This window comes from Misgurnus anguillicaudatus, chromosome 13 (genome assembly GCF_027580225.2).
Source record: "Misgurnus anguillicaudatus chromosome 13, ASM2758022v2, whole genome shotgun sequence".
Taxonomy (NCBI): Eukaryota; Metazoa; Chordata; class Actinopteri; order Cypriniformes; family Cobitidae; genus Misgurnus; species Misgurnus anguillicaudatus.
The window spans coordinates 27,135,767-27,155,719 of NC_073349.2; the positions used below are offsets into that span (position 1 = coordinate 27,135,767).

The following is a 19,953-nucleotide window of genomic DNA, read 5'->3' on the forward strand; positions in this document are numbered from 1 at the left end:
AAACCACTGTATGACAGCTGTCTAGGTTAATCAAAAAACAAACGGTGTATCTGAGGTTTTATTTATTTTTCATATTTTCATTTTGTTTCTCTGTTCTTATTATATCACTGACTGTTTACTTAATTATTTAATTACTTGAGAACTTCTAATTTAATATTATACAAGCATTGGTATCCTTATTAGAGAGAAAAAATATAGATTTTTGCGCAAATTTCTGGAAATTACTGCTACAAAATTACCTTCATTTTGATCGCAAAAATCACAAAAATAAATCGCGAAATAATGGAGGGACTGTTTGAATAATCTGAATAGCTAGATTTGTATAAATAGCCTAATGAAAGCCGTATACTGCGCATCTCTCTATCCGTGCGGCTCAAAAGCCTGATAACTTTTTACCTGATACATCTTCTGCACAGCGCAACTGTCAGAACATGCTGTCTATGATGTCTTTGCAAAATATATATAATATATAATAATATAATATCGTTTAGATGACATTAAATTGTGTGCTTCTCAATATAGTGTCGGCATTTTGGTTTACCTGCTGATAATACCAAATCAGTAACAGAACAAATATTGCATTATGAATTATCTCCATTATTTTGCTCTTCCTGCTTTCCCCCACCTGATAATTTCTGTCCAATGAATGAATGACCTTAATGCACATGTGGTTATGTTTACAAATTTTGGTTCACTTGCAAAAAGGGCAGTGTGAATGCGAACCGCACCAAAAAATAAAAAAATAAAAAACATTTGGTCCGGACCAAAGCAAGTGAACTAGCGGACTTTCCTGGTATGAATACACCCTTACATACAAAATAGCGGAACAAAGCAACGTTCATACACATCCGGCAGGCATAAATAACTTAGGCAATCGCTCAGATTGGGCATGTTGAGTGGTTGTCTGTCCACCCTGCTTGCCGTGGAGCGCCGGAGATGCATTGACATGTTTGATTTGGTCGATGTAGAGGCATGTCCCTTTCATTCTCACAGCATCAAATTGCGTAACAAATTGTCTTACCCGGACATTTACTCGTACCTCATAGAGTCAACAGGGAAGCTAGTGAATGATTTTACTTCATATTTGAAAGTTACTTCATATTTATATATTATGTCTTTATAATTAGAGCAGTGGTTCTCAAACGTTTTCAGTGTGCGGCCCCCCTTGTGTACGGTGCATTCCTTCACGGCCCCCCAAAGAAAATGTATAAAAAATTTGGCCCCGGCCCCCAGTTTGAGAAGCACTGATTTAGAGTACTGAGTGCACTTTTTCGTCCAGCTATACAACTAACTGGCTTAGTGATATTTCCAGCAATCACTGGATAGCGCTGTTACACAAATTTGACGCTGTGAGAATGAAAGGGACATGTTTTTATATTGACCAAATTAAATGTGTTAATGAATCTTTAACGCTCTATGGCAGGCAGGGTGGACAGATAATTACTCGACATGTTTAATTTGTGTGATTTTTTAAAGTTATTACGCCTGACGGCTGTGTACGAACGTTGCTTTGTTCCGCTATTTTGTATGGAAGTCAATGAGAAGCCTACTTGTTTTTCCCCAAAAAGGGGCGGTGACGAAATTAACAGTCAAGTACCCGGATGTGCCGATAGTCCGTATGGCAGATCCGGAGTGACTCTGGGCAGATCCAATTTTAAACTTCAACATATGACACTCCTTAACGGGAGAACGCTTTGCAATGGAGCGTGGCCAGACTCTCTGTACAAATGAAATGAATGTACGACTTGGACCAGGCTACTTATTTGTAGCCAGGCCCAACCACTGTAGATAGGCAGAGCTGGGATATGATCAGTTGTTTATCATAATATAGCCATTTGGGTCACATTTGGCAAACAGAGTAATAGAAAAAAAGCCAATTTTTCTTTATCGGAGATGGCCCATCATGGTGTCGCGTCCCATTCCAGCAGTGCTTTCATAAGGTAAAAATTAAGCTGTGTAAAACATGTCTGGCTGCCAATTACTCTGAGTTTGTGCTTTCCAAAACCTTGGAAAACCTTGGAGTGGGCACCTTTCTCGGTCTGAGTATCATTGTTTTTTGGTCCATTTACAATTTGATATCTTTATTGGCTAATAAAATGCCAGTCAAAGGTTGGAATATCAATTCAAATTGTAGGCTTATGGTAGCAGATTTTGTCAGTGTGTTATAGTAGAACTATCTTATTTTACTGATTGGAAAGATCTGAAGTTTGCACTGTGTTTGCTTTTATATCACAAATTAATTGGATTAGATTAAAGTCCGACTGAGAGGGCAGAGAAAAAAGGAAATTACCTTTCATAGGAAACCTTGGTGTAACTATACAACATTTAATAACATAACAAGTAACACTCCAGGTTTAACTGCTCTATTACACCAGTAATTAGGACTTTTCACTGCCAGGCTAGTGTGAGTCAGGGTTTCAAACAGCCCAAGCAAGCGGCTGGAGCCCAAATGTAGTGTAAATAAAGTTGTATTATTTCACCTTTTGCATTTTTTGTGAGAAAATAGTATTGTAGTTTTCAAATATGGGATTAGTTATCACAAAGGCGCTCTCTTTTTATATTTTAAACAGAATTCCGTTATGCTGCCTATGAAGGCTGTCCAAATGCATTTCTCAGAGCTGCCTTCATCTACCATAGTCATTGCCTCATGAGGCAGCATAACAACAAGCCAGATGCCTAAACTTTCGGATGCAGCCATCGTTGCATGAGCTTTCATTTCCGGTCTGACGCATTCTCATGTATATGAATGAAAGTCAATGAAATGAAAAGTCTAGTGTGACCTCAGCACAACTGCGCCCAACTGCAAAATCTGACGAGGCCACCTGAAAGCAAGTCAGATGTAACTTGAATATGAGCCAGTTTCAATGTTTACCGAGGTTTTAAACAGTCAAGGTTTCAAAACCACTAAAATGTTCTGTGATACTCGTGTCTCCAAGATATGAGCTGTGTTTATAAAAAAAATCATTAAATCAGTAAGTCATGTGATTGATTTGATGTTTACATTAATATACATTACAAAAATATGATATATTTTTTGAAAGCATATTATAATTTAAAGACTGTATTTTTACCTGGAATTTGAAAATAACACATTTTAGTGTTGCAATGGCAATACCGCAACACTGTGAAACCGTGCGATTTTTTGCTAATGGTTATTACACCCCCAGAATCTTATACCGGCCCATGCCTACTCTGACACTTTATTTGACCGGCATGCCATCTGTTCCTGGAGGTATATCAGGAGATTATCATAGCATGATCAGTTGAATATAATTGACAATTCAATCCAGTCATTTATATAGATCAGTGATTCTACCATAAGCTGCACAATCATTGCACAAAACATATCTCTTAAATAAAAATGAGGCAAAGGAAAGACCCGTATCTGACAGTTATAGATAGGCTACACATACATCTTAGATCTGAAACAGCATTTTGGGGCCCTTAGCATTATGTTTGTTAATCATGTGTTTGTTTTGTGATTAAACTTCTCTTGTGTTTCACTGACTGTTCTTCATATTTGGACTGTGGGACAACCAACCGTATTTATGCTTTCAAACTAAGAATTTTATTTAAAAAACAAATGTACAGAGTAACCAGGAGATGGCGCTGTGTGCAAAGGTTCACCTGAGACCCTCACCTAATTGCTCTGTGATAACCGCAACCATGCTTAAAGGGGCCATAGCATGAAAATCTGTTTTGTTCCATGTTTAAGTGCTGTAATTGGGTCCCCGGTGCTTTTAATCAACCTAGAAAATGCGTAAAGAACAACCCAGTAACTTAGTTTTGGTAAACCATTCTCTGTTAAGGTAATTGAAATTTGGCTCTTCTCTTATTATAATAATACCACCCCTTAATCTGCACTATTCAACAATGGCACTGCCTTTTAGTGCAGCGAGAGAGAGAAATATAATCGACAGCACAATTGAGTTTCAATTTCAACAAACCACCATCATTGTGATCAGTGTTTGCATTTCATCATTTGCATTTTAAAACGGCACATTTTTGCTTGCACCTACAAAGTGGGAATTTAAACATGTTATATTAAAATATCTATATGGTATTTTGTGCTAAAACTTTACATATGTACTCTGGGGTCCCCAATTATTTTACATCTTACAAATGTCTTGTGAAATGGGCCCTTTAAAAAAAATGTTGTTATGAAGAAGAGCATAACATAAAATGGCATTTAGTCTAAAATTAAATTACTTAATATTATTATTTGGAAATTTTACTGTACAAATATTTTGCATGTTTTTATTAAAATCAATAACAGACACTGATGTTTGTCTATCATGACATGGTAACTGCATTATGGTGTATCCAGTGGCTGAGGTGAGATCTCTTGACTAAAGGTGAATTTATAATAGATTTTAAACATCGCTAAAGTGGAAGTCTGGTCACATATATACACACATACACACACACACTCACCTAAAGGATTATTCTCATTAATGCAATTATCTAATCAACCAATCACATGGCAGTTTCTTCAATGCATTTCGGGGTGTGGTCCTGGTCAAGATAACCCCCTGAACTCCAAACTGAATGTCAGAATGGGAAAGAAAGGTGATTTAAGCAATTTTGAGCTTGGCATGGTTGTTGGTGCCAGACGGGCCGGTCTGAGTATTTCACAATCTGCTCAGTTACTGGGATTTTCACGCACAACCATTTCTAGGGTTTACAAAGAATGGTGTGAAAGGTGAAAAACATACAGTATGCGGCAGTGTGTGGAATGGGCCGACTGATTCAAGCTGATAGAAGAGTAACTTTGACTGAAATAACCACTCGTTACAACCGAGGTATGCAGCAAAGCATTTGTGAAGCCACAACACGCACAACCTTGAGGCGGATGGGCTATAACAGCAGAAGACCCCACCGGGTACCACTCATCACCACTACAAATAGGAAAAGGAGGCTACAATTTGCATGAGCTCACCAAAATTGGACAGTTAAAGACTGGATGTTGCCTGGTCTGATGAATCTCGATTTCTGTTGAGACATTCAGATGATAGAGTCAGAATTTAGCGTAAACAGAATGAGAACATGGATCCATCATGCCTTGTTACCACTGTGCTGGCTGGTGGTGGTGTTGTAATGGTGTGGGGGATGTTTTCTTGGCACACTTTAGGCCCCTTAGGGCGCACTCACACTATCCAAACCAAACCGCGCTCGGGCGCGTTTGACCCCCAAAGCCTCGTTCGTTTGACTAGTGTGAGTGCTCTGTTCCGCGCCCGGGCGCGTATTGGTTAATCGCGCCGCGGCCGGGTTGCAGAGGTGGGCCGGAGCGCGGTTCACTTGGGCTCAGGCGCGGAAGGCTGTGGTATGAGCGCAATCGCGCCTGAGCGCGATTCAAAAGGTGAAGACGTCAGTTGCGCGACCACTCACCTTCATCTGCCTCCGTAAAAACCTTTTGATGCGCGCAGCGGGGTTACGTGAATGTCCGCGCTGCGCACGTGACAGATCAACTAAGCAATATGATGACATGTGAGAGGGCTGTCTGTAATCGCGCACCAAACGACTCCAAATAAAAAAACACAGACCTATCATTACGGTGGGTTCCAGTGTTCAGTGAGAGCTTTACTTCCTGTTTTTTTCAAAACAATCGCATCTTATTGACGAAAGCGCACCCGGACTCGGATCGATAAAAGTACAGTGTGAGTGCGTGCACATGGGGGAGTAGGGAGGGGTGACATTCGCGCTGGGGCATGGTTTGGTTTGGTTTGGATAATGTGAGTGCGCCCTTAGTGCCAATTAGGCATCGTTTAAAGGAGCATTTCACTCGTAGAAACATTAATCTTTATTGAAAGTGTGTCATATTTGTAGTCGAAATGTAGCATACATTTAGAATTTGGTGCCTATTTGACCGAGAAAAGGGGTGTTTGTAGTCTCACCCCCTTAAAAAAGATAAAGGATTTCTTTCTTTCAATGATGCAAAATGATGCTTTTTACATCATTGAAAGACGGAAGTGCAATACGGAAATCTGTATTTCTCCTGTCTCAGCGGCAACTGAGGAAATGATGCACGACCATTCAAAAACATGACTGGGGTTCTAACTATACAAAGCTTAATGCAAATAGGTGAAGTGTCCCTTTAAATGCCACGGCTTACCTGAGCATTGTTTCTGACCATGTCCATCTCTTTATGACCACCATGTACCCATCCTCTGATGGCTATACTTCCAGCAGGATAATGCACCATGTCAGAAAGCTCAAATCATTTCAAATTGGTTTCTTGAACATGACAATGAGTTCACTGTACTAAAATGGTCCCCACAGTCACCAGATCTCAACCCAATAGAGCATCTTTGGGATGTGGTGGAACTGGAGCTTTGTGCCCTGGATGTGCATCCCACAAATCTCCAACAACTGCAAGATGCTATCCTATTAATATGGGCCAATATTTCTAAAGAATGCTTACAGCATCTTGTTGAATCAATGCTATGTAGAATTAAGTCAGTTGTGAAGGCGAAAGGGGGTCAAACACAATATTAGTATGGTGTTCCCAATAAAGGGTCTCTCAATTTTAAATCGAAATCGATCGAAATTAAGTCACAACCTCGAACTTCGCCCCCATGTCACGTCCGGTCGGCTTGCCAAGCGGGGGGAAATAAACCTCTCAGAAGTGCCTTTAACAACATCAGTCCAGTGGAACGCAATTTATATTTTAAACACGAGGGATGTATTGCTACAGCTTCTTGAAATGCATATCATAAACAGGATTACTACCTGGATATCTGTCTTCGGACAGAGCGCAGCTCTCTGTACGTGCGCGAGAGAGCCACCAAGATGCAGCGGGTTATATTTTAAAGAAAAGGGATAGTTTGCCTCAGCTCGCATGAAATGCATAAAACTGAACAAATACGTAAGGATTACTACTTTAGTTTATGTTTAGACTTTGGACAGATGCGAGAGCGCGTGCACGTGAGACAGAGAGAAGCGCAGCTGCTTATGACGCAATGGTTTTATTTCAGATGCTAGGAGTCCAAGACGCGCGCATTAAGTCAATGTGCGTCCAAGAAGGAATCCTCTCTCTACAAGCTCTCTCGCGTAAAGTGAAGCCCACAAACCCCCATGCAAGGAAAAGCACGCAATGTGCATGTTAATGTGAAACTATAATAATAATAAATAATAATGGCATATCATTTTTTGTATTCAATATTCTCATTTGATTATATTTGTTTCTTCGTGTTTTAATTGGATTGTAAATTGACTTTGAATTATGACTTCCCACCTGGCTAATAAATTGTGTTTGGATTTATTCTGTGTTGCTACAAAAGTTATTGACATGACTAGTAAATTACGATGTATCCTTGTTACTGCAATGACTGAAATCAGGCTAGTACCGGACTAAAATCCCAGTTTAGATGGCATAGTGGTACATCAGCGGAGGATTTTGGAGAAGTAGAAGCTGCAAACTGAGTGCTTCAAAAAATCCCCACATTTTATTTTGTGCCACCATACTTAGGCTACTTGTGTAACTACTCATGTAACAGTCTTTAAATAGGGAAAACATGAAAGTGTTTGGTGGCTTCTAAATTCATCCCAGTTTGGATCCTACGGAATAAATGGGGCTAAACTAATGCTAACACATTCACAACATGCTGTACAAAGATTAAGTACACGCAATGAAAAAAGATAGGTATGTATTAATTTGTTTTAAGTTGAGGTAAGAACATTGTTGGTGGTGTTTTCCTTTAAGAAGATTTCAAGGAGGCTTGGCAAACAATTAAAACATATGGGCAAACTATTCTAAGACAAGGCTCAGGAGAAAGAAAGGCTACAAAATATTAGTTTAAGAGTGGATACCATTTTTTATAACAGATAAAATTGTAGTCATTTATGCATTGTTACCTGTTTACCTGCTTAGTTTTTAATGAATATAAGAATAGGCTGTATTTTGCCCTTTTGCCAAATAATTTAGTAAAATAGATACGGTGTTTTCTCCATTTCGTACCATACTTTTTGAACCATGTATTGAGTATCATATTTATATGGTTTCCAAATACCTTCCATCACTTTTAGCACCTACTGTAGATAGATAGGCTATCATGTACATAATATACAAAGTAATGAATAAAAGATTGTGACATACTTAAAAATAAAAAAGAAATAAATTTGTAGGAAAATGAAAAACAAAATAAATATTTAATTATTAAATGAGAACAAGAATACATAAATACATATGCACATAAATAGAGATTAAAAGAATACAATTAATTAACACATATATTTTTATTATTCATTGGGTTATGATACAGTTGCCTTCTTCTGTCACATGTTAAATAAATAAAATAAAGTGCATTCCAAAATATGCATGTTTTTTTTTTAACTGCATTTTAAATGTGTAATTTACTTTATGCTGTGTTATTTTAATTGTCTCAAATACAATTTTTTTTTTGGTTAATTTAACCCAGTGGCTGGGTTCGTTCGTTTTTGACCCAACACTGGGTTGGAAATAACCCAGCATTTTTTAGAGTGTGTTTAGTAAACTACAATGTATCAGTATCGTGAGTATACAGTACCAACTTCTGTTTGACTAACTTGCAGCCTGTAACAGAGAAGATTTTCTCCTCTGGTGGAAAATACTTCATGTTTCCAGCCACTCTTTCTGCCAAATTACGATTAACCGGGATATTCAAATTGATCATTTCATCCAGAACACATTTGCGTACATCCTTGAGTTTCAGAGGCAGGAAAGGAATAAAGTGATCCACCAGGTAATTTTCTATTAGACAGGAGTGCCAAAATCCACCTGCAGAACAAATTGATATGTTCTTGTGTGAACTGAGTAAAAAGATTACATAATACTGTTTAGCTGTTAGTGCTATTAGTAAATGGACTAATAAATTCAGTATGTTCTTCTTTACAAGTATACTTTACATAAACTGAAATGAAACCCTGAAGGGGTTCATATAACAATTTCTGAATTAACTCCAACCATCAGCAAGTTTTTAAGGCAATTAAAGTCAATATACTTAAAAAACGTTGTATTCCTGATGAGGGTCTTGGGACAGAAATTTGTGAATAAAGATTTGTGATACGTTTGCAAAAAGGTGTGCAGGATTTTTCAGTTTCCAACGCAATATATGTTTTAATACATACTGCTCTTATCTTTGAAGATGTCCTGAATTTCACTCTCCATTCCATTTGTGTTGATATGTAGTTCTTCTGTCTCTTCACCCTTTCTCGAGTAATCCAGAGCCAGTTTGTTGATCACATTTCCACCTGTTTGACTACAAATAACACAGTTTATCATGGACTGAGTCATTGCTTTACTTAACAGTTAGAACAGAAAGACTGATTTTACATGCAAAATAACATAACATTTACTTGCAATACAATATGCTGCAATAGCTTTTATTATGTAACTGATGTTTACTGATTTTATATCAGTTATAGTAAAAATAGTAGAACGTATGCAATATATACAGCACAGTAAATTGCAGTAAGTTGTACACTGGTATTCTGTTCTGAATAAAGGCACATTATTAAGATCAAATCTCTTGACTGAGGCATCACCTGATAAAAATGAAGATTGCATTGTGGAATGACACTCCATCTAGTTTGGGCACGTAGTCCAGAAAATGTTTTATGGTGTCAATCAGACGTGAGTTCATCTTCTCCACTTCATCAAATATAAACATTGAGCGAGGAAAACTTGATACATTTCCATGAATCCACTGTTTAAGTTGAGCCTGCATGTACAGAAGTAACAAATCCTCTTTTTCACGGTGCTCAGTCATGCTCCTTGAAATCGGCCTTCCAACAGACAGGTAACACTGATCTTACAGTAATGACTATTCATTTTAAGCATAACAGTAGGCCTACTACGTGCCATTAATACTAAGAACACAAATAAAATATTAACAACAATAATTTTAAAGTCATTAGCAAATATAAAGAGTCTGACTTACTTCATATAGCTCTACCTGGGCTATGACTGGGAAGTGATATGTGGCTATGAATGTGTGGACATGTTGGCTTTTCTCCCCCATTTCATAAATATTCCTTGCAATGATCTTGGTGACGTACGTTTTTCCTACTCCTGTTGGTCCATGTAGAGAAAGGACGAGGGGTTTTGATGGATTTGAATCTTTCATAAACCAGGACACAGATTTCTGTATCATTTTCAGTGCAATGTCTTGCCCATATAAGGAATTCCTTAGATCTTTTCCAAACTCTGACAATTTTAAAATTAGTTAGTGGCATACCGATAAAAATTATCAACCATTGAAATATTTTGCACATTAAAGCTAACTTAGTTCTTCTTACCTTTAGCATCAAAAGGTCGTAAATCGTCTTTGTCCCGAAACACATTGATAAAATCTAAGAATCCTGACTCAACTGTTACAATAGGTAACAGAAAAAACAGCACAAATATATCTTTGGATTTCATTGAAAAGGCTCTTCTCTGTGCTGCTTTCCTCAAAAAAGACGATGGTTTTCATTTGTAAGGATTTTCAAGAATGAAGTTTGGCAACAGGTATAGCCATATGAGGTGGTAAATTCTTTGAATGGAACAGAGGTGTGTCTTTAAATGCTTTTGTACAGTATTTCCTCTTTAAGGACAAGCAATCCACATACCATATCTAAGCAAATACTTCTTATAAGCAATGAGCTATTAAAAAAAGGGATAAAAACCAAACTATCAATCACATATGGCTTTCAAATTTCAATTCAGAATGTAATATATTATCCCTGAAATTATGAAACCCTGCTCTGAAGCAGGATGTCATTTTTACCTCGATTCAGGTGTTTTCATTACACAGATCGTGATATAAGGTATGTGCACTTCAATTTCTGATTGGCTGTCCGTTGCTAAGCATCGAGTCATTCTAACCCTGCTTCGTTTCACGCTGCATGCGCTTGGCACCGCAATGCGGGGTTAACCCCGCAAAAGCATTGGTAACCCTGCTTCTAAAGGGTTTTTTACACTCGAAAAAATAAACTTTGTGTTCTTCTAAACCCCAGGTTAACATAATCATGGGTTATCTGTTTCATGTTTCACACTGCTGACACTTAACCAGGGGTTAAGAGATATGGCGGCTCATGACTGCTCATCCGAGGGGGGCTAATTCAAAGTAAGTGTTCGGAGTGTCATGTGTGTTGCTTGCATTTTCAAAATATGTGTTTGTTGTGTCATGTGAACCATGTGCATCACGTGTTTTGTCAAAATAAGTGCCTGCTGCTCAAGCTTCAAAACCGTTGATGATAAAAGAGACGCTCACATTCACAAAATACACGCAAGACACTCCCTTAACAGTAAACTCTGATTACACTTAAGATTATGCGAGTATCTGGCAAACTCTTTTATCATAAACCCTTTAGACACGTCTGCAGCAGGCACTTATTTTTTGACAAAAAACACGTGATGCACAGGATCACTCAACACGCAGAACACATATTTGAAAAAAATATACTTTTTTATAAAACACAATTACAGTCACTCTGTAAAAAATGGAATAAAAAAACGAGAATGTCTTCTGGAGCTGGCACATGAAAGTATCACTTCCACTTTCTATTAATCAACAAAGGGCTGTAAAAGTCTTTCATCTATTGATCAAGATACATTATTAACAGCTTTTTGATTGTCTTGCAGCCTTTAACAGAGAAGATTTTTTCCTCAGGAGGGAAGAAGGGCATCTGTCTGGCCACTGTGTCTGCAAGATCAGGGTACTGGTCTTTATTGATGTTCATATTGGCCATTTCAGCCAGAACACATTGACGTACATGCTTCAGTTCCAGAGGAAGGAAAGGAATGAAATCATCCACCAGGTGTTCATCTATTAGACGTGAATGCCAAAATCCACCTTTAAAACAAACAGTGTTTATGTGTTTTAAGTGAGTTGAGCAATAAGAGGATGTTTGAGCTAAAAAGTTGGGAATCGATTAATGAAATGTTTTATTCCATGCATGGATTTTTATAAAAAAATTGTTAATTGTTTCCGTATGCTGAAAACCGTGATTGTTTCTAAAGGTTATTATAGAAAAGTAATTTCTGAATAAATTCCAATGCAATTTGATTTAATGCATACTGTATTTATTGCTGAAGATATCTTGATAAATTTGAGTCTCCATTCCCTTGCTGTTCATGTGAAGTTCTTCTCTGCCTTTACCTTCCCTCCAGAAATTCAGAGCTATGTTATTGATCATCGTCTGACCTGTATTGCTGTAAATGAACACAGTTTGTCATGGACTTTCAATACTTCATCTGTTTCTGTTTTTGTCATGAGGTACATTTAAAAACACAATATATACAGGAGCATGCTATATATTAGCCAACAGTATCACCTGATAAAAATGAAGATTGCTTTCCTGAATGACACTCCATCTACATGGGTTGTGCATTCCAGGAAATGTTTTATGGCTTCAATCAAATGTGGGAGCATATCTGTTTGTTCAAATATAAACATGGAGCGAGGAAAACTTGATACATTTCCATAAATCCACTGTTTAAGCTGAGACTGCATGTACAAAAGTAACAAATTCAATGATCTGTATTTCATAAACTTGATGTTTTATTCACAGTCCTATAATGAGTTTTCTGCAGTCAATACATAAAACTGTGACTTACTTTATACATCCCTGTCCTGGCTCGGTATGGGAAGTGATATGTGGCTATGAATGTGTGGACATGTTTGCTCATTTCCCCCATTTCATAAATATTTCTTGCAATGATCTTGGTGACATAAGTTTTTCCCACTCCTGTTGATCCATGTAAAGACAGGACCAGTGGTTTTGATGGATTTGGAGTTTTCATAAACCAAAATACAGCTTCCAGTATCAATTCCACTGCAATGTGCTGCCCATATAAGGACTTCCTCAGATCATCCTCAAACTCTGACAATATTAACATTGATTAGTTAAAATTGATCACCATTGACTTCACCAATTCTCAAATATTCAATACAAATTTTGACAAATTAAAGCTAATTTTCTTTTGCTTACCCAAATAATCAAAAGGTCGTAAATCATCTTTGTCCTGAAACACATTGATAAAGTCAAAGACTCCTGTCTCAACTGTTATAATTGGTAACAGAAAAAACAGCAGAAATATTTTTTCTGATTTCATTGTAAAAGTTGCTTCACTGCATGCAGCGCTCTTAAAGTTGCATTTGTAATAAGAAAGTGGGATGGTACACATTTTCATTTAGGCAAATACTTTCTACGAATGAAGTTCAACAACCGCACCTACATTAAAGTTGGGTGGAGCCTCACAAAAACTAATTTTCCATATCCTTGAGAATAAATGATAATTGATGACAGTACAGTGGCATAAAAAGACCTCTTTAGGCAAAAAAAAATCACCAGTGGGATAGATCCCCCCATCTGATGGTTATCCCCCTAGAATGATTATTAAAAACTATGTGAATTATGGGGCACACTGGCAATCTGGCAGACCAATTTCAATACACTTCATACTATTTTGTCCATAATACTCACTTAAAGGAACAGTATATAAGAAATGTATATCAATTAATCATAAAATGGCCCTGATATGTCACTAGACATTAAGAAATCATTTTCATTTCAAATACTTATATCACTGACAACAGTGGTCTGGCCAGGATATTGTCATATAAAAGTTGCAGCCCTCAACTGATGTTTAAAAATTACTATTCATTTTGTAAAAAATCATTTATAAGTCGTATATTATTGTTAATGATGAAGGAAAATACACTTTATACTTATATTTTTAAATACTTAACATACTTATATTCACGTGTGCAGAATTAGGCACATTTTCTTTTACAGGTAAAATGGAGCAAAAAAGGTTTAACAAACAATGGAAAATTATGTATGTAATGTATTGATGACAAGAGACCGCATGTGGTTGAACTCAACAACGTTTACTCATGTCTGGATCTATATACAAGATGGTAACTCAATAGCGCCTCATAGCGTACACTCATAACATTACAACATGTACACATACATGACATCTCCCTTTTTTTTTTTTTTTTTTTTTAAACACCACTAGAGAGAAAGAGAAAAAAAATATTTGAGTAACACAACTTGTACTTTAAACTGAAACTTTGTTACACCTTCTTACACTAATGTATCACTTCCGGTATCTACTAGGCACTCTGATAGGTCTACCAAACCTTGACAGTCTCTCATGACCCACTGAGTGAGATTGACTATTTCTCACGGGTGAACTCTTGCCATTCACAGATGAAGTAATGCACTTGCATTACTGTCCACAATGTTTTCCTGCTCTGAATTCTGCTCCAAAGCTGGAGAATCAACAGGTAAATCTTCCACAGCTTCTGCTGGAGTTGAAGAAAACTCTGTCTCCTTAGTTTTCAGTAAATGTCTTCTATTCCGCCTGAAGACGTGACTGTCTGGCGTTTGAACAATGTAAGATCTTGGCTGTTCAAGTTTGTCAAGAACTACTGCAGGTTGCCATTTGTTACCCTGTCTAATTCTCACACATTCACCTTTTTTCAGATCTGGCAGCTTCCTTGTCCCACGATCAAAGTACTGCTGTTGTCTGACTTGTCTTTTCCTCAGTCGATCACGCACCCGTCTGAAAACTTTGGGCATCAACAGTTTATTTGACACTGGTATCTTTGATTTCAATCTTCTTCCCATTAATAACTGTGCAGGAGAAAGACCTATTCCATTCAACGGTGTGTTTCTATACTCCAAAAGAGCAATGTACGGATCTCTGTTACTCTCTTGGGCTTTTTTCAGCAGATTTTTTATTGTTTGTACTGCTCTCTCTGCTTGACCGTTTGACTGTGGAAATCCTGGACTTGAAGTAGTATGAATGAACTCCCAGCTGGCTGCAAATGCTCGCATTTCAGCACTCACAAACTGTCTTCCATTATCAGAAAAGAGTTCATCTGGCACTCCATGTCTGGCGAACATTGATTTGAGAACAGCAATAACTTGCTTACTTGTCATATCATTTAACTTCGCGATTTCAGGGTACTTGGAAAAGTAGTCCACACAGAGAATGTAATCAGCATCTCGAAAATGAAATAAATCCATTCCGACCTTTGACCATGCTCTTTCTGGGACAGGATGTGACACAAGCGGTTCTCTAGGATTGTTGTTTCTGTGCTTATTACAGATGTCACACTTACTTACAACATCCTCAATTTGCTTTGCCATCCCTGGCCAAAACAAGACATCTCTGGCTCTTTCCTTACACTTAACGATACCCATGTGTGCTTCATGAATTCTTTCAAGCATGTCGTCTCGCATTGCTTTTGGAACTATTAGTTTTCCATTTTTGAACAACAGTCCATCTGCGTAACTCAGTTCCTCCCTAAACGTCCAGTACTGCTGAATGGGTTCGGGTACTTGGCTTCTTGAGTTTGGCCAACCTGACTGGACCGCTTCTCTGACTAATTTCAATTCATCATCCTTTGCGGTTGCTGACTGAAACTGTTCCTTTTTTTTGCTTTGATAGAGGTAACTGGTGCACTATAAAGCTCACATCCATCTCATCCTCGTCTTTGCTGTCTGGAGTGCACTGCACTGGAAGATAAGCTCTGCTCAGCGCATCAGCAATGTGCATCAGTTTTCCTGGTACATATCTCACCATTAGACTATACCTTTGCAGTCTCATCAGCATTTTTTGAAGTCTGGCTGGAGCTTTATGTAGTGGCTTCTTGAAAATTATCTCCAACGGCTTGTGGTCGGACTCAACCTGAACGCATCGACCATAAAGGTATTGGTGAAACTTCTCACAGCCATGCACAATTGCTAATAGCTCTTTTTCAATTTGTGCATAGTTACGCTCACAGTCTGTTAGTGCTCTCGATCCGTATGCTACTGGCTGTCCGTTCTGAAGTATAACAGCCCCTAGCCCTTCTGAGCTGGCATCCACAGACAGGGTAACTGGTTGGTTTACATCATAAAATTTCAACACTGGTGCTGTACTGACAAGCACTTTCAGACGATTAAAGCTGTCTTGTTGTTCACTCTCCCAATGCCAGTTTGTTTCACCTTCTAACAGCTCTCTGAGAGGTGCAGTCACTTCTGAAAGGTTTGGGATGAACTTTGCTAAGTACTGCAACATGCCTAAGAACCTCTGTAGGGCTGACTTATCCTGTGGTTCTGGCATCTCCAGAATAGCTCTCACCTTTTCTTTGTCAGGTTTCAGACCATCTTTGCTCAGCACATGACCAATGTAGCTGATTTCGTTGAGACCAATTTTGCATTTGTCCTTATTCAATTTCAGGTTTATGCTTCTCAGTTTCTCTAACAGCGCTCTCAGTCTGCTGTCATGTGAATCTTTGTCCTCTCCCCACACAAGAATGTCATCCATCACATTAACAACTCCTTCCATTCCTTCCAGATGCTGTGACAAGCACTTTTGGAACACCTCTGGAGCTGAAGATATTCCAAAGGGAAGCCTTGTAAAACTGTACCTTCCTAAGGGTGTATTAAATGTGCATAGTTTAGAACTGTCATCATCCAGCCGGATCTGCCAAAATCCTTGATTTGCATCTACTACAGAAAATACCTTGGCTCTGGGCATTTCTGCAACGACTTCCTCAAGCGTCTTAAGAGGATAGTGTTCTCTCCGTATTGCTCTATTTAGATCCTGAGGGTCTATGCAGATTCTAATCTTGTTGGGCTTTACTATTGTCACCATACTATTTACCCATTCAGTGGGCTCAGTCTGTTTTTTGATGACACCCATCTCTTCCATACGCTTCAGTTCTCTTTCAATGTCTTTTTTTAAAGCCACAGGAACTTTTCTGGGAGCATGAATCACTGGCATGACCTCAGGATTTGTCTGAATGTGGTGGACTCCCGGAACACAACCCAGTCCTGTAAACAAATCTTCAAATTCACTCATTATATCATTTGAAGTGTCTACATTTGTTTCATAGATCCTTTTTATTAATCCCAATGTATTACAGGATTCTCTTCCCAGAATAGCACAGGCATTTTGCTCTATCACCTGAAATTGAAGTGTATACAGCTTGCTTTTGTACTGGCATTCAATGCATTGCTGACCCAATGGCGACATCTTGTGGCCTGAATATGTCACTAATTTACAATGTGATTTTTTCATGCCATTTCTGTCAATATTCAATGCATCCAGTTCTTGCACTGAAATTACATTACAGTCTGCACCTGTATCTAACTTAACAATCAGTTTCTGGTTGTTTACCTTAAGGGTTTCAGTCCACTGTTTCACTCCAGTTTGCAGTTCTTTCTTTTTCACCTTATCCTTTTCATTGATTTGGTACAGTTCAGTCTCCATCAATTCAATTGTTCCTAGAAACATTTCATCATCTTGATCGATTCCGTGAATTCTTCGTTGTTTCTCTGTTTGTGTGCGACTCATGCACTTCTTTGCATAATGATTCTTTTTGTGACAGGCTTTGCATATCTGTCCGTATGCAGGACATTTCTTTGGTTCGTGCTTGTAGCCACATCTTGTGCATTCTGCTAGTGATTTCTTTGGCTGAACATACTCTTTTTCCCTTTTTCCAATCTTTTGCTTGTGAATTTTTTGCACGGGAATTTCTGTTTCCTCTTGCAGTGATTTAACTGGTTTTGACTCACCTCACTGGCACGGCAAATATCCACTGCCCTTCGTAGGGTTAAATCAGGTTCCCGCAACAGTCTGCCTCTGATCTGGTCATTTGTAATGCCACAAACGATTCGGTCCCTTATCAGTGACTCGGTAAGTTCTCCGAATTCACAGTCCTTCGCTTTGTTCTTTAAATCTGTTACATAAGCATCAATCGACTCTGCTTGGCCTTGTGCTCTAATAAAGAACAAATGTCTCATGTATGTCAGGTTTTTCCGTTGTTCATAGTATTTGGCAAACAGCACTTTTCATTTGTCAACTTCGTCATCAAATGTAAACGTGTTGAATACCTTGATTGCATCTTCTTTTGCAACGTGCAGAAAAGTGGCACACTTATTTTTTCAGACTTCTCTGAGATTCCACTCGCGATAAGATAAAGTTCAAATCGCTGGATCCAACCTCTCCAGTTCTCGGCTAGGTTTCCTTCCAAGCACAGAGCTCCCGGGGGCTTTAGCTGATCCATTATTTATCATTGACTTTCTGACACCATGTAATGTATTGATGACAAGAGACCGCATGTGGTTGAACTCAACAACGTTTACTCATGTCTGGATCTATATACAAGATGGTAATTCAATAGCGCCTCATAGCGTACACTCATAACATTACAACATGTACACATACATGACAATGTATTTTTCATAAGTCTGCTAATATTAAACTGTACTAGCGAGCGTAGTAAAAATGTAACTTATAGAAGAGAGTATAGAAGTTAATAAGCCAATGTCAGCTGACTCCATAGGGGTTGAAAATACTTATAGGAAAATACCCTGTGGGAAATAGTCCTAAAAAAACACTTAATAGAGCCAGTCATAGCTAATTCTATAGAGGATATAATATATATTAGATACTATATTATAAAATTTTATGGAAATTAAAACGTTATATATAGGCAGGAAGGCCAGTAGATCATTGGTGTGATGACTGTCACGACAGCAGGAATTGGGTCCGTTAAGCCCGATTTATAGTGGTGCGTAAGTTCTACGCCGTAGCGACCGTGAAAACAAAGATGAGCCAAGTTAAGGAGCGATTTAACTCAAACTGCAACAAAAGTCGCTGTTTGTTTACTTCCATCATTGCTGGTCTTCTCAAATCATACACAACAAGTTGCTGTTTCTTCTTCATTTGTGGGTTAACTTGTCAAGCTTCTTCTTCTCTGACGGTTGGGCTGCTACTGTGGTAACAAGCGTGGATACTGGTTTGCGCGTGTGTTTGCACGTTGATGTGGAGGACAACGCAAAAGTATAAATGAAAACCGACGTGGACCCTACCCCGTTGCGGCTACGCCGTAGGACCTACGCACGACTATAACGAGCCTAGTCTCAGTGTCAGGACGAGACAGGGAAAGAGAAACAAAATCCTATTAGCGAGGGGCCGTTCGCATGTAATGCAAGTATAGTGGTTGAATATCTGCTCGGTTCCGGACAAGCTAACTATTGCAGGATATATATTAACAAGACGAATTATGTGAATGCTTTGTTAAAGAGAAATGTCTTTAGTTTAGACTTAAGGGGATCGCACACCGGCCGCGCAGCTCAGCGCCGCGCAGCGCCGCGTCGCGCCGCGTCGCGTCGCGCCTAGGAGAACTCGGAGGTATTGTAAACCGGAAGTGCACATTAAATAGCGCGAGCTTCGTCAGATAGCGTCTACTTCAAAATGTAAAATATACGTTAGCAGCCAATGTTAATCATTAATGATGTGGGACACTTATGATGTTATTTAATGTTAATATATGTGAGTGGCGCTCTGTGGCGCGACAGGGATTAGAACAACTTCCTGAGTCACAGCTGGGCGGCGCGGACAGGCGCCACCTGGCGGCGCCGGTGTGCGTACACTCATAGAAAACAATGTGTTAAATTTTTTTAGAACGGCGCGGCGCTGCGCGGTGCTGAGCTGCGCGGCCGGTGTGCGATCCCCTTTAGTGTCTGATTCTCGAACATTGTTTGGTAAATCATTCCAGAGCTTAGTAGGAAAAGGATAAACCACCTTTAGATGCTTTTGATATTCTAGGAATAATTTAGTCACCAAAGTTTTGCAAACGCAGGGTACGTGATGGATTGTATTCTGATAATAGTTTTCGAAGATACGAAGGTGCTAGGCCATTTAAGGCTTAAGTGATTAGCAATATTTTAAAATGTATGCAACATTTACCTGTCAACCAGTGTAAAGTTGCCAAAATTGGGCTTATGTGATCATACTTCTTAGATCGAGTGAGCACTCTTGCAGCGGCATTTTGAACCAGCTGAAGCTTGCTTACCTGATTTGTGTGACACTGCTTGAGTAGCGTTAGCTAATAGTTATTACATTTAAAAATAAGGTTCAAATTTGATTTTCAAAAAATAAATGGCTTTTAAGAAGAATATTAATATTAGGTTTTTACACATATC

General features: G+C 38.5%; 2 protein-coding genes across 2 annotated transcripts; both read right to left on the bottom strand.

The window, feature by feature from the left end:
• Positions 1–8,229: 8,229 nt before the first annotated feature.
• Positions 8,230–10,481, bottom strand: LOC129430904 (torsin-1A-like). Its single transcript, XM_055188524.2, has 5 exons — positions 10,276–10,481; positions 9,918–10,183; positions 9,523–9,698; positions 9,106–9,236; positions 8,230–8,755 (listed from the first exon to the last, which is right to left on the bottom strand). The coding sequence occupies exons 1-5, from the start codon at positions 10,397–10,399 to the stop codon at positions 8,493–8,495; spliced, it is 960 nt and encodes a 319-aa protein (XP_055044499.2). The 5' UTR covers positions 10,400–10,481; the 3' UTR covers positions 8,230–8,492.
• A 950-nt stretch (positions 10,482–11,431) lies between these two features.
• On the bottom strand, positions 11,432–13,109 carry LOC129430906 (torsin-1A-like). Its single transcript, XM_055188526.2, has 5 exons — positions 12,952–13,109; positions 12,578–12,843; positions 12,295–12,467; positions 12,039–12,172; positions 11,432–11,813 (listed from the first exon to the last, which is right to left on the bottom strand). Exons 1-5 carry the CDS (start codon positions 13,073–13,075, stop codon positions 11,557–11,559), a joined length of 954 nt encoding a protein of 317 aa, XP_055044501.2. The 5' UTR covers positions 13,076–13,109; the 3' UTR covers positions 11,432–11,556.
• Positions 13,110–19,953: the final 6,844 nt, after the last annotated feature.

What these genes read in the sequence shown, in the direction of transcription:
- LOC129430904 (XM_055188524.2), bottom strand. Translation starts at nt 10,399, where the DNA reads ATGAAATCCAAAGATATATTTGTGCTGTTTTTTCTGTTACCTATTGTA. An exon ending in CCCAGGTAGAGCTATATGAA is followed by an intron (nt 9,699 to 9,917) that starts GTAAGTCAGACT and finishes CTGTACATGCAG; the next exon opens with GCTCAACTTAAACAGTGGAT. An exon ending in CATCTTCAAAGATAAGAGCA is followed by an intron (nt 8,756 to 9,105) that starts GTATGTATTAAA and finishes TTTGTTCTGCAG; the next exon opens with GTGGATTTTGGCACTCCTGT.
- LOC129430906 (XM_055188526.2), bottom strand. Translation starts at nt 13,075, where the DNA reads ATGAAATCAGAAAAAATATTTCTGCTGTTTTTTCTGTTACCAATTATA. An exon ending in CCAGGACAGGGATGTATAAA is followed by an intron (nt 12,468 to 12,577) that starts GTAAGTCACAGT and finishes TTGTACATGCAG; the next exon opens with TCTCAGCTTAAACAGTGGAT. An exon ending in TATCTTCAGCAATAAATACA is followed by an intron (nt 11,814 to 12,038) that starts GTATGCATTAAA and finishes TTTGTTTTAAAG; the next exon opens with GTGGATTTTGGCATTCACGT.